This window comes from Grammomys surdaster, unplaced genomic scaffold (genome assembly GCF_004785775.1).
Source record: "Grammomys surdaster isolate TR1022 unplaced genomic scaffold, NIH_TR_1.0 252, whole genome shotgun sequence".
Lineage (NCBI taxonomy): Eukaryota > Metazoa > Chordata > Mammalia > Rodentia > Muridae > Grammomys > Grammomys surdaster.
The window spans coordinates 1,535,474-1,548,894 of record NW_021604693.1 but is presented as its reverse complement, the minus strand read 5'-3'; the positions used below and the strand labels follow the sequence as shown (position 1 = coordinate 1,548,894).

Below are 13,421 nucleotides of genomic sequence, written 5' to 3'. Positions count from 1 at the left end.
CCCAAGGCCATTACCAGCTCTCTATAATTCTGCATTATCAGAGGACCTATCCTGGACTCCACTGTCTCAAAGAAATAACTCCCTTTAAAAATGAAAAGACAGCCATTATGTCCCTTGGCTGTCAGAGAGAGAGAGAGAGAGAGAGAGAGAGAGACTCACCCTGCTGTTCCCCAAGTGAGTTTGCCCTATCCTCTGGGGCACATGGACATAAAATCCTGTTGCTGGCAGCCAACTGAGATGCCAGACACCGCACCCAGCCCCAGAAGGGACTCCGTAGTTCTCTCATGGGCATAGACTGTATCCCTTACTCAAGTGGCTGCAAAGAGCATCTTTATTCCATGGGAAGTGCCCTTTGCCTCTTGGTGTTGCTCTGTACACTTGAAGCTGCTCTGGCGCTAGAAACTGCAGATCCTTCCCTGGGCTGGCATGCTCTGTATACCATCACTTGACATAGATTTAGCCATCTCCACTGCTCCAGACTGTCTGGCTGCCTTTCCAATGTCCTCTATCCTCTATGGTTCTGCATTCTTCTTTTTTGTTTTTCTTTTTTGTATCTCAGTTTCCTCATACTTAGAATAAAAGAATAGGTCAGTGTAGAATACACATTAGGAGTCAGGATGTAGGAAATCGGCAGAGTGCTTGCCCTAAGCCTGATCCCAGCACCACATAAAGCAGACATGGTGGTGCACATCTGTAGTCCTAGCACTTGGGAGGTGGAGGCAGGAGTGTCAGAAGTTCAAGGCTATCCTTGGCTTCATAGCAAGTTCAAAGTCAGTTTAGGATAAAGTCTTAGGAAGTTAGAACATTCTGTTTGTTAACTTTAAGCTTTCTCTAAGTTAGCAAAGGTATTTAGTGACTCTTACATATGTTTACAAAAAGAATATTGCCTGCTTCTGTCAGGCAATTCCTTCTTATGCTCTGTCTTTAAATTTTTTCTTTTTAAAGACAAGGTCTTGTGTAGCCCCTGTTAGCACCACATCTCCCTATTTTAAAAATTATTTCCCAGTTGATGCATGGTGGTACATACTTTTAGTCCCAGAACCTGGGAAGCAGAAGCCGGAGGATCTGAGTGAATTTGAGGCCAGTTCCAGGACAGCCAGGGCTACATGGAGATACCCTGTCTCCAAACAAACAAACTAACTAACTAACTAACTAACAAAAAAACAAAAACAACAAAAAACCCCTAATGAATTCAGTCCTCTAATGTGTTTGACGTTGTATGCACGCACAAATGTTTTGGCTTGGAAATATAGAAAGTTTGAGTTTATATACATGTGTGGGTTTTTTGTTTTTGTTTTTTTAAATTATTATTTATTTAATGTATATGAATATGCTATAGCTGTCTTCAGACACACCAGAGGAAGGCATCAGATCCCATTACAGATGGTTGTGAGCCACCATGTGGTTGTTGGGAATTGAACTCAGGACCTCTGGAAGAGCAGTCAGTGCTCTTAACCGCTGGAGCTATCTCTCCAGCCCTACGTGTGTGTTTTGATTTGAAAAACATGTATCATGTGAACTTATACTATTTTCAATGCAATTTTTTCCGCTTAGCATTGCGATTTCCACACCTCTTTCTTTTGCTTTATGCTTTTGTAGTTTATGCTGTAAAGATGTCCATTAGAGTATCTGTCTCAACTGTCTATTGCCCAAGAGATGGACACAAGATTCAGTCCTACTCCGGCTCCGTAAACAATGCCACAGAGAACAGCCATATCTGTCTATAGTCCTGTATGTGTTTCTTTTTCTTCTTGGAATCTCCAGAAGTAAGATTATTGTGTCATAGGGCATAGACACACAGACATGTGTCACTGAGTGGTAGAGATGTGTTCTGAGGACAATTCATCTTGAGAATCAAAGTGTGTACTTATGTAGATAGATAAAGATGGCTGCTATGTGACAAAACCTTGGCTTATGTGATTTCTACTTTTGAATTACGTGTATTATGTGGGGACAGTGTGTGCCTGTGTGCTCAGGTACCCACAAAGTCCAGAAAAGGGCATTAGATTCTCTAGTATTGAGCTGCTGTTGTAAGCCCCCTCATATGGGTACCAGGACCCTAACTCAGGTCCTCTCGGGGGTGGTATGTGTGCTCTTAACCATTGAGCCATCTCCCCAGCTGCAAGGTGACATCTGTGCCTCAGTCACACACACGGCCCACTGCTGACTGGACCGTTATTGCCTGCTGCACACCTGCACTTCATTTTCTAAGCCTGTCAGAGTCCTTCACAAATAGACTAGTGACAGTTTACACTCCCGGCGGCCTCCTCTCATTCCTTCAATGCTTGATACTGCCCTTTCAATATTTGCCCATCTAATTGATCTGAAGTGGCATCTCCCTGCTGGTTCAAGTTGCGTTTCTCTGCCTCCTGCTGCAGCAGAGTCTCTCTTCATGTACTTGTGAACTATCCAGACTTGCCCTCCTGTGAATAACTATTCATATCCTTTGCCCGAGTTTCAATAAGGTTACTTCTTCCCCCCCCCCCCCCCCGCTAATCTGCAGGAGCCCTTTGTGTGTGCAGCATAGGAGAGGAATCTTTCCTGAGTCTCTTAGCCTCTTGGTACCTGCATCTTGGTGTCCTTTGTTGAATAAAACGATAACTCACTTTCAATCCACTTGCTCCTCAGATTCACATGAAAGAGCCAGGAGAGAGATTATCAACTCATTTAAAGAGGAAGAATCGGAGTGCCAGAGAAGTTAATGGTTCCCTTGTGTCAAAGACTTAGATCAAAGGGCTTGAGGTTAAAACCTCAGTCTCCAGACATCAGTGACGTGAAAAGTGTATTTATACTTCAGTGTCATTTGTCACCTTTGTACACTTAGTTTATTCCCCTCTCACAATGTGTGTGTGTGTGTGTGTGTGTGTGTGTGTGTGTGTGTGTATGTGTGAGAGAGAGAGAGAGAGAGAGAGAGAGAGAGAGAGAGAGAGAGAGAGTGTGTGTGTGTTAGGAAAACCCACAGGAGTCTTCTACCATGTGGATTCCATTCCAAGGATTGAACTTAGGTCATCAGGCTTAGCAACAAGCGTCTTTATATGCTGAACCACCTTACCGGCCTGATTTTTCTCCTCTCCTCTGTGTGTCAGCCATACTGATACTGTATTTTTAGTTCCTTGTAGTGTCTGGGGAATATCCAGCCTTGAGCTTACACAAAACTTCATGTCATTACCTCCCCCTGTTTTTTCCATGCACCACACAGAAGCAAACTGCACCTACTTCAAATTCTTCACCACGGGGGAAAATGCACGCATCTTCCAGAGAACCACCAAGAAAGGTGAGGACATCCCGTTTTGTGACAAGAGAGGGCTGCAGGTAGGATGACTGCTCTGAAGGAGTGACGGACAGCATTGTGCCCAGCATGGGCTCAGCTTTGGAAGGTGATGGTGGGTTAAGAATGTGGACAATGACCATCAGAGGTTGTGTGTAGCCCACTGGCCATTAACTCTGCCTGAGCCATGTGACTTGGGCAAATCATACTTGCTCTCTGTAGCGAGCATTATAAGGACATTTAATATGCTAAACACAGCACCCAAAGTTTGTTAGCACAGTTTTAGCCCTTGCTACAAGCCAGCAAGGCTTGGACTTCAGATTCATTACTCATCGGATAAAACAAGTCAGAAATGGTTGAATTACTTTTCTTTTCCCACAAAAGGGCAGAGGCAAGATCCCAACCCAAATAAGTCTGAATCTACAAAATTGTACGTGAAAAATGAAAATGTTACATGGATACACTGCTCCTTATGATGGCCTCCAGTCACGTGTGACAGCCTGGTACACAGAGGGTGGCTGGTGTAAAGGGAAGACATGCATTTTTAATTTTAACTTAAGTGAACTTAAAATGATGTCTGGTAGATTCTACTGTACTCAGTACTGCAACTCTGAGGACTTTGTCCTTTTTACCCTAAGCCCGGCTTCTCGAACATCACTCCAGTGCCCCAGTGTCTCCACAAAGAAACTGGAATCATTCCATGTCTCCCATTCTTTGTATTGTTTTAAAATGAGAATTTAATGAGGCAAAGCAGCTAAACATACGAGTCCAGGTGTATACTAGCGCCCCTTACCTTTTACATTCTTGTCTCGTGTGAGCTGGGTCAGGTCACTGTGTACCTTTGGTAAAATCATATCAACCACCTACTATGTGTGTGCACCACACTGGGGCACTTATAAATCCTGATTTTCCAGAACCTAAGATTGACAGGGGGTGTAGGACCTTAACAGGATTTTCCAGCTGGGGAGTAGTTGGGGAGATTTACAGCCTAGATGGTTGCAATATAATGAATCACCTTTACCTCTGTTCCCTCAACTTCATAATCTAGTCATGACCAAAGGATAAGTAGTAGCTGGTTATCCCAGTATCCCTGATCTGGCCTTGTCCCCTTTGTGCTCTAACCTGAGCCTAGTAACTAACTGACCCATCCAGGTCTCCATTCCTTCAACAATGTAACACACTTTCAGGAGGACTTTGAAGCCTTCCATCTTTCTGATTCTGGTTCTTATGGAGGAGTACTATCTATTCTAGTATTCCCATGTTCTCTACCTATTCCTTGGCCCCTCCTTGCAGAGGTAAACCTGGCAGCTGCCGTGATAGCTGTGTTGGGCCTGACAGCCATGGCCTTGGGCTGCCTCTGTGTCATCATGGTGCTCAGTAAAGGTGCAGAGTTCCTGCTCCGCTTGGGAGCTGTCTGCTTTGGCCTCTCAGGTGAGGGCTGAATGTGTGGTGGCCAAGGACATTGCATGCTGGGAGGTGAGGTCGCTACACACTGCTGCATGCTGGGAGGTGAGGTCGCTACTCACTGCTGCATGCTGGGAGGTGAGGTTGCTACACACTGCTGCATGCTGGGAGGTGAGATTCTGCACACTGTTGCATGCTGGAAGGTGGGATTCCACACACAGTTATGTGCCTAGAGGTGGAAAGACTCTATTGCATGCTGGGAGGTGGAGCTCCACACACTGTTTCAGGGATCTCTATCAATTGTTGCATGCTGGAAGTTAGGCTCCCCACACATATTTGAGTGTTGAGCAGTGGGAACTCCATATAATGTTCCAGGCTGGGAAGTAGAATCTCCAAGCCTGTTGGAAATGAGGAGAAACCCAATGGTTCTAGTATATTCAAAGGTGGAAGAATTCCAAGGACTTTTCTGGCAAGGTTTATTTAGACTTAATGCTATTTTAGCTTTGGAGCTGGGAGTGCCAAGAATGTTTTACACACTGAGAATGGGCTCTCCACTATGCTGGGAGTAGAGGGGAGGACAGTTCAAGGGCTGTGGTAGGCTCAAAGATGGACTTCCAAATCCTGTTGTTGACAGAGGAGTAGACTGTCTTCAAATACTATTTAAGTTTGGACATGGGATCACCAAGGATTGCTTCATGTCAAGGGGAGGGGCTGAGCTCCAGGTACTGTTGCATGTCAGGATTTGGAGCAAGTTCATGTAAAATCTAAAAGCTACGAACATTCTAAGCCTGTTGGTACATGGCATTTGCATTCTTTCTACATGTTCTTTTAGATTTGGCCTGGAATCTCCAACACGGTTGTATAGTAGTAGGAGCTTTAGGCAGGACTTTGAGAAGCTCCTGGGCTGAGTAGGACTAAAGACGAGAGAGCCTCAAGCCATTCAGGAGGTGTTGTAGGGTTCTATTGCTGTGAAGAGTTACCGTGACCAAGGCAACTCTTATAAAGAAAACATGTAATTCAAAAGTTCAATCCATTATCATCATGGCAGGGAGCATGGCAGCTTCCAGTGCTGGAGAAGCCAAGAAGTCTACATCTTGATCTGAAGGCAGCCAGGAGGAGAGTTTTCCCGCACTGGACAGAGCCTGAGCCTAGGAGACTTCAAAGCCCGCCCCCCACAGTGACGCACTTCCTCTAACAAGGCCACATTTCCTCCATTAAGGCCACATCTTCTAAAAATGCAACTCCCAATGGCCAAGTATTCAAACTCATGAACCTATGGAGGCTAGACCCATTCACACCATCACAGAAGGTTTCTAGTCTTTGAGTTTTGGACTTGGAGTCTGCAGGTATTGTGTTGTATTCTTGTAGGTGAGGATGCAGGAAAAAATGCCACATCTTGTGAAATGTAGACCTCAGTAATAACAAAGACTTCAGTTTACATCTAGCTCAAAGCATTACAGCGAGTGGACTAGCTAAAGGTCGCCAATGTTTATTATTTTCAATTTTTATTTTGTGTGTATTGGTGTTTTGCCTGCATGTGTGTCTGTGTGAGGGTGTCAAATCTTGGATTGTTGATGATGGGATCTGAACCCTGGTTCTCTGGAAGAACAGCCAGTATACTTAATGGCTGAGCCATCTCTCCAGATCCGTTTGTTTGTTTGTTTGTATGAATGTGGGTTTTTGCATGTATGTCCATTCACCATGAGTTTACATGGTGCCTGAGGAGTTCAGAAAAGAGCATTGGATTCCCAGGAACTGAAGTTGCAGATGATTCTGAGCTACCATGTGAGTGCTGGGAACCCAGCCTGGGTTTTCTGCACGAGCAAGTGCTCTTAACCACAAAGCCACCTCTCCAGCCCCAAAGATTACAAGTTATCATTTTGTCGATAAGAGTACTGAGGTTCAGAAAAGTCAAGTGACTAATGGCAGCGGTGGGACTTTTTAAAAAATTTGTTCACAGATTTACAGCCATGCTTATACACACAAACTCATATCCATGTATATTCTGCTCATATCCCTACCCCATGCATCTATCTTCCCTTGTCCCTCTCCTGGTAAAACCCTTCTTTCCAGCAAATCCTCCTTCTACATTTATGGCTGGTTTTGTTCCCTGCTGCATTTAATTAGGGTTGCCTACGTGAGTAAAGGGTTTTTTTTTTTTTAAGATTTAATTATTTTACTGTAACTGTCTTCAGATACACCAGAAGAGGACATTGGATCCCATTACAGATGGTTGTGAGCTACTATGTGGTTGCTGGGAATTGAACTCAGGACCTCTGGAAGAGCAGTTAGTGCCCCTAACCGCTGAGCCATTTCTCTAGCTCCGAGGATTATTTACTTAACCAAAGGCAACTCGCCAGTGGCAACAGCATCACTGAGGAATGTATCTCTCCTTGGCCAGAAATCATTAACTATCTATATGTCCCCCTTCCATGATGGATTGTTGGTGGACTGGTCTCCAGTACGCCTTGTGCAGGAAGCCACCCAGAGACAAGGGTTGGTGCTAAGCTTTCTTGACCTCTTTTTCACTTCGGCTTCATTGAATTTTGAGACCTTTGTTCCTGTGAGGTCTTTGTAGGGTTAGAGCGAATGCTTAACTGGAGACAATGTGTTTTATGCTCTACCCAGGGTGCTAGGTGTGTTCTGAATCATGGCGTGTCATCGGAAAGTTCCTTTTGTTATCTGGTGCTTCATTGTTTAGCCAGATTAGAAAAACTGTTAATTATATAAGCTTTACTTCTTTATTCCTTGTGTGCTTGTGAGCACTTGCTGTGTCTAGGAGACACTAGAGACACAAGACTAAGTCAAATAAGATGCCATGTCTGCTATCAAGTGCTCTTCACTCTGGCTGGTAATGACTAATAATTACATGTATAACAGTTCAGCTACGGTTGTGATGAGGATGGGTAGGAAAGCCACACTGTCATGGGAGTGCATGGCAAAGAAACTCCCCAAGAAGGTGACATTTAAGCTGACTCTCAAAGGATAGTAGTTGTCTGGAGTATGGTAAGGACAGTTGAAGTGGCAGTGGGTGATGTCAGGATGGTGATGTGTCAGTGTTGGTAATGATGGTGGTGCTGGGAGTGATGATGTGGGTAATGGTGACGTGGGTGATGGTGATATAGTGATTATGATAGAATTGATGGTGATGGAGATGGTGGAAGGTGGTGATGATTGTGATTATGATGGTACTGATGCTGTGGTGGTGGTGGTAGGCGATGATAACGGTGATTGAGATGATGGTGGTGACAGTAAAAGTGATGACAGTGGTGACATAGGTTATAGTGTAGTGATGGCTACGATGGATACCCTGGTGTCCATGGGTTGTGATGACAGTGGTGATGATAATGGTGGTGACTCTAGAGATGATGGTGGTAGATGTTAATGCCTATGTGGTAGCTGTGATGGTGATGGTGCCATTGCATCATTAGTGATGATGTTGTCACCTTAGGGTTTCTATTGCTGTGACGAACACCATGTCCATGGGGAGGAAAGGTTTCTCTTATCGCATGTTTCTAAGTAACAGTCCATTACTAAGGAAAGTCAAAGGAGGAACCGAAGCAGGGAGGAACTAAGAGACAGGAACTGATGTCAAGGCCGTGGAAGAACACTGTTTTCTGGCTTGTTCTTCTTGGCTTGCTCAGCCTACTTTTAAAAAATTTTTTACCCTGGAACACTGATTTCCAAAGCAGCTGTCAGATTTTACACTCACACCAACAGTGAATTTGGTTTCCCATTCCCCACATCCTTGTCTACATTTGTTGTCATTTGTTTTCTCATATCCATAACTGACCTAGACTCTATGAGCCCCCAGGCTGGCCTTGTTAAGGCAATCCTCCTGCCTTAGTACTGGCATTATAGGCATGCACAATCATTCCTGATTCTCCCTACTCAAACAAAAATTTTTGGAGGTGCTAAAAAGATTGCTCAATGCTTAAAAGCATTTGCTCATAACTGCCTGTAACTCCAATCCAGAAGATCTGCTGCCCTCTTCTGGCTACTCTGGGGATTGCACTCACATAACACACACACACACACGCACACGCACACGCACACGCACACGCACACGCACACGCACACGCACGCACGCAAGTGCGCGCTGACACACCCCTTTAATTTATTTCTTCCTGCCACGTATCACATTCTGAAATACTTTTTGCTCCTCCTGTATTTGTTTCAGAAGGTACAGCACGGCAACACCAGGTCAGTGGTGTCTAGTTTGTGTTCTCTGCTAGAAGTATCTAAGGATTTCTCTGAAGTGATTTTTAAAAGCCATAGAAAGCTAGCTAGGTATTGTGACACATACCTATAATCCTAACACCCAGAATGTTAAAGCAAGAGAGTCGTGAGTTGGAGAACAGCCCGAGCTACATAGCAAGACTTTGTCTCAAACCAAGAAATAAACAATTCCTTTAAAACTAAAGGTGACTACCGCTGGAGAGGTGTCTCAGTGGTTAAGAATACGGCTGCTTTTCCAGAGGACTCTGGTTCAATTCCTCACAGCGATCTAACCCCAGTCCCAGGGGAGCCTCTGTGGGATCTGCCTCACAAGACCTAAAAATACTAAAAAAAAAAAAAAGAAAAAAAAAAGTGGAAAGTAATTGGGAAAGGCACCTGACATTGACCTCTGGCCTTCACACACACACACACACATAAACATACACACACACACACATTCACACACACATACACACACACACACACACGGCAGGGGGAAAGTGCACACACACACATGAGAGAGAGATAGAGAGAGAGAGAGAGAGTCAGAGAGAGAAGGGGAGGGGAGGGGAGGGGAGAGGAAGGGAAGGTCGAAAGGTCTGCGTGTTAAGTACAGACATAATATTTCCAGCCCTCCATTTGTGGTTGTTGTAAGATGACTGTTGAATGACTGAGGAAAGACTGAGAGGAGCCTCAGTTCCCCTTGGTTGATAAAGGAATGAAGGATGACAGTCTTAAACCTGGACTGGAGCTAAGAGCCTCACTCTCTTCTTCCTGCACAGGCCTGCTGCTGTTTGTCAGCCTGGAGGTGTTCCGGCATTCCGTTAGAGCCCTGCTGAAGGGAGTCAACCCTGAGACCCCTCCAGCTCCACGCCTGGCTTATGAGTATTCCTGGTCCCTAGGCTGTGGTGTGGGCGCTGGTCTAATCCTGCTGCTGGGAGGAGTCTTTTTCCTCCTGCTCACCATGCCTTCCTGGCCCTGGAGGTCACTGTGCCCCAAACGGGGTGGCCCGACTGTCTAGAGCTCTGGCCTGCTTTCTGAAGTCTGCCAACCCTGCCGCAGTTTCCAGCTTTCTCCTCAGGACTTTTCATCTCTCTTCCAAAGAAACTGTTTTTCCCCACTCTGGGGGACCCATTTCACAAGGTGTCTCGGTCCCTCATCTTCTCTGTGTAAATAATGCTTTGGGGGTGTGGAGAATGCCTCAGTAAGTAAAGCGCTTGCTGAGCAAGCTTGGGGACTTGAGGTCTGAGTCCCAGAACCCACTCTGAAAGCCAGTGCAGCAGTACATGTCTGTAATTCCAGTGTTGGGAGGGCAGAGATTAGAGGAACCCTGGAGCTCACTGACCACCTAGCCTAGCCAATCAATGAGGTCAGGTTCAGTGAGAGACTCCGACTCAAGATATAAGGCAGAAACAACAGAGGAAGATGCCTGATGATAAACTCTGACCTCCGCGCGCGCACACACACACACACACACACACACACTTTTTTTCTTGGTAGATGAATTTGGGTTACTTGAGGTAGGATGAGAAGAGGCCATATGCAAATGGGGCTCCCTGGGGGACCTGTCTAGGGACCTGACAGAGAGATGGGTGTGAGCTGTGAAAGGGCAGGGGTCCCAGAAGGCTTTGGGAGCTTTCTTTGTCCAAGTCACTCAAGGGAGAGATGTCCTCCGACTGCCTGGTGGGACAGGGAAGAGCCCGGCTTCACTGTCATCTGACTTGGGATTAAAGGTTTGAGGATGTGACAGAGCTCTTGATTCAGAGCCTGTCTGTGCTGGAGCTTGTGCTTTCTGAGGTGGAGCAAGGAAGCCCAGTCCTCTCCACTCACTGGCCACATGCTACCGTCTGTCCTGAGTCACTTGTTCATGTGCCCCCACAGGTGGCAGGCAAGAACTTAGAGTAACGGTCCAGAACACAGACATCACCACAGTTTGATCTTGTTCCTCCCTAAAAGTACATGCACCAGGGACTCTCAGACTCCGAATACAACCGCGTTTCGTTACAGTTTGGTGTGTGAGTGTGTGTGCGTGTGTGCGTGTGTAGGTGTGTGTGTGTGCGCGCACACACATTTGCATTCATGTTCACTGTATAAAAAGTCAGGTTTCGGACATATATATTTTTTTTAGATTTATTGATCTTTATTTTATGTGTGACTATTTTGACTGCATGTCTGTGCATGCTCGGTGTCATCAGAGTTCAGAAGAGGGTGTCACAGCCCCTGAAACTACTGCCATGTGAGTGGAAACCAAACCCGGGTCCTCTGCAAGAGTAACAAGTTCTCTTTTTAAAAAAAAAAAATTATTTATTTTTTGTCTATGCGCGCTCTATGTGCATATACACCTGTGTACCTGAAGAGGGCATCGGATCCCATTACAGACGGTTGTGAGCCACCATGTGGTTGCTGAGGAATTGAACTCAGGACCTCTGGAAGAACAGCCACGCTTTTAACCTCTGAGCCATCGCTCCAGACCGTAACAAGCTCTCTTAACTGCTGAGCCATATCTCCAATCCCTCATGTGACATTTTATACAAATATATTTGGACCACTTCTCCATCATCTTCCCGACCCCATCCTTCTACCTAGTCCTAAGTAGTTCCTCTCCTGCTTTATTTTATTTTTAAAATTTGAGACATCGTCTCACTATGTAGCCAGGTTAATATTCTCAGTACTAGGATTACAGGTGTGTCCTACCCCATCCAGCTCCGAAGATGGTTTTGTTGTTTGTTTGGAGACAGGATATTGCTTTGAAGTCCTGCCTTGCCTAAAACTTATGTGGCCAAGGCTGGTTGCACACTTGGAGTGATCCTCCTGCCTCAGTGATATGTGTGGTTCAAGAGTCCAGATAGTTACAGAGATAATCACATCAAAGAAAGGTCACCAGGATTGGTGCTAATTCCGCCCAAGTAGTGAAAGGGAGAGATTGGTACACAGAGACGGTTCTCATAGAGAGAAGACAGCACAGAGGGACACAGGAACACAGCCATCTGTACACTAAAGAGAAAGCCCCTTGGTGGATCCCAGCCTCAAGCCTCAGAAGGAAGGAATGACGATGCTCAACCTGTGTTTTATACTTAAAACATCCAGAACCATAAGGCGACAGGTTTGTTGTCCAAGCACCTGGCAGTGATTTGTGACAACATCCCCAGCAGGTGAATCCAGACTTTGGCACCCAAGAATGTGGTTGTTTCTAGAATACAAACTGAAAACTGTGAAGAGGAGGGCCCATCAAGATGGCTTAGAGGGTAAAGGCACTTGCTGCTAAGGCTGAGGACCCTAGTTCTATCCCCAGGACCCACGTGAGGACCAGCTTCAGAAAGTTATCCTCTGACCTCCACATGTGCACCCTGAGTTGAGCACACACGCATGCAAATGTGTTCTCTGACCTAGATACATGCGTTATGACATGTGCACACCTGTACACAACTCAAATGTAATTAAACCTGTGAAGGGAGAGACTCAGAAAAGTCCTTGCCCTGCAAGCATGAGGACCAGAGTTGGAACTCCAGCACCCATGTGCACAAGCTGGGCTTGGTGGTCCAGGTCTGTAATCCCAGCATTGGGGAGGCAGAGCCGGGAGGCTCCCCAGGTCTTGCTCTTCAGGTAGTCTAGCCTCTTCATGAACCACATATGAAGGGTACTGTCTCAAAAACATAGAGCATCTGAGTAGTGATGCCTGAGGCTGACATCTAGCTTCCACAAATGCACACACAAGCATGTATCCGCAAACACAAATCCGTATGCATCCTATATGCAGGTACTGCAGTATTTGAGATTCATGAAAAGCAGCCGCATCTTGCTGGGGACATGGAGAAGATGTGAGGATTTTTTTCTTATGTTATTTTTATAAAAAGTATCTTTTATTCTGTAGCAATTTAATACATAATAAGCATTGCATGTCAATCATATCTACCCACTCCCACCCACTCCCACAAGGCACCCCAACACATATCCATATACTTTCATACCCCACCCCCACTCCACTAACCGACCGAGTCCAGTTAGTGCTTCCTGCTGGAGTGCTGAGTGATCTTTTTGCCTTGATCTTGGGCAGGAGACTTTAGCTGCTGTGAGTTTATGAGTGCGACGGCCGCACAACATCCTGAACACAGCATCTCACAGCACTCCCTCCGTCCCTCCTGCTCTTGACACTATTTCTGCTCCCTCATCCAAAATGTTCTCAAAGCCACCAGGAAGTGAGGGGTCAGATCTGGAGCCTCTCAGCAAGAAGACCCAACTTCATCTCCTAGTTCTCTGCGCACATACCACTGTGTGCTGGGCACTGGTCCAAGTGTTTTATATAACGCACTACAAGCCCGATGCTCTGCTGTCGAGGGCTCAATAGAAACACAACCCATCTGAGAACTTCACTGAGGCCCTTCTCAAAGCTGTACAGCTACTACTCGGAGAAGGTAGGACTCCAACTCAGGCCCTTCACACCACACTCCTATCTGCTACAAAGTACAGAATTATGAGAAAAGCAAGAATGTTAAGCTCAAAATCCAGGGATGCCAATTAAGTTACTACCTAC

General features: G+C 45.7%; 1 protein-coding gene across 1 annotated transcript in view; it reads left to right on the top strand.

Annotated features, from left to right (window-relative positions):
• The window catches only part of Cacng6 (calcium voltage-gated channel auxiliary subunit gamma 6), a 12,954-nt gene extending 2,316 nt beyond the window's left edge, over positions 1-10,638 (top strand). The window contains exons 2-4 of the mRNA XM_028775113.1: positions 3,200-3,274; positions 4,562-4,699; positions 9,673-10,638. Of these exons, the coding sequence (XP_028630946.1) occupies positions 3,200-3,274; positions 4,562-4,699; positions 9,673-9,911 (452 nt within the window). The 3' untranslated portion in view covers positions 9,912-10,638. The remainder of the gene's footprint in view (positions 1-3,199; positions 3,275-4,561; positions 4,700-9,672) is intronic.
• The last annotated feature ends 2,783 nt before the right edge of the window (positions 10,639-13,421 follow it).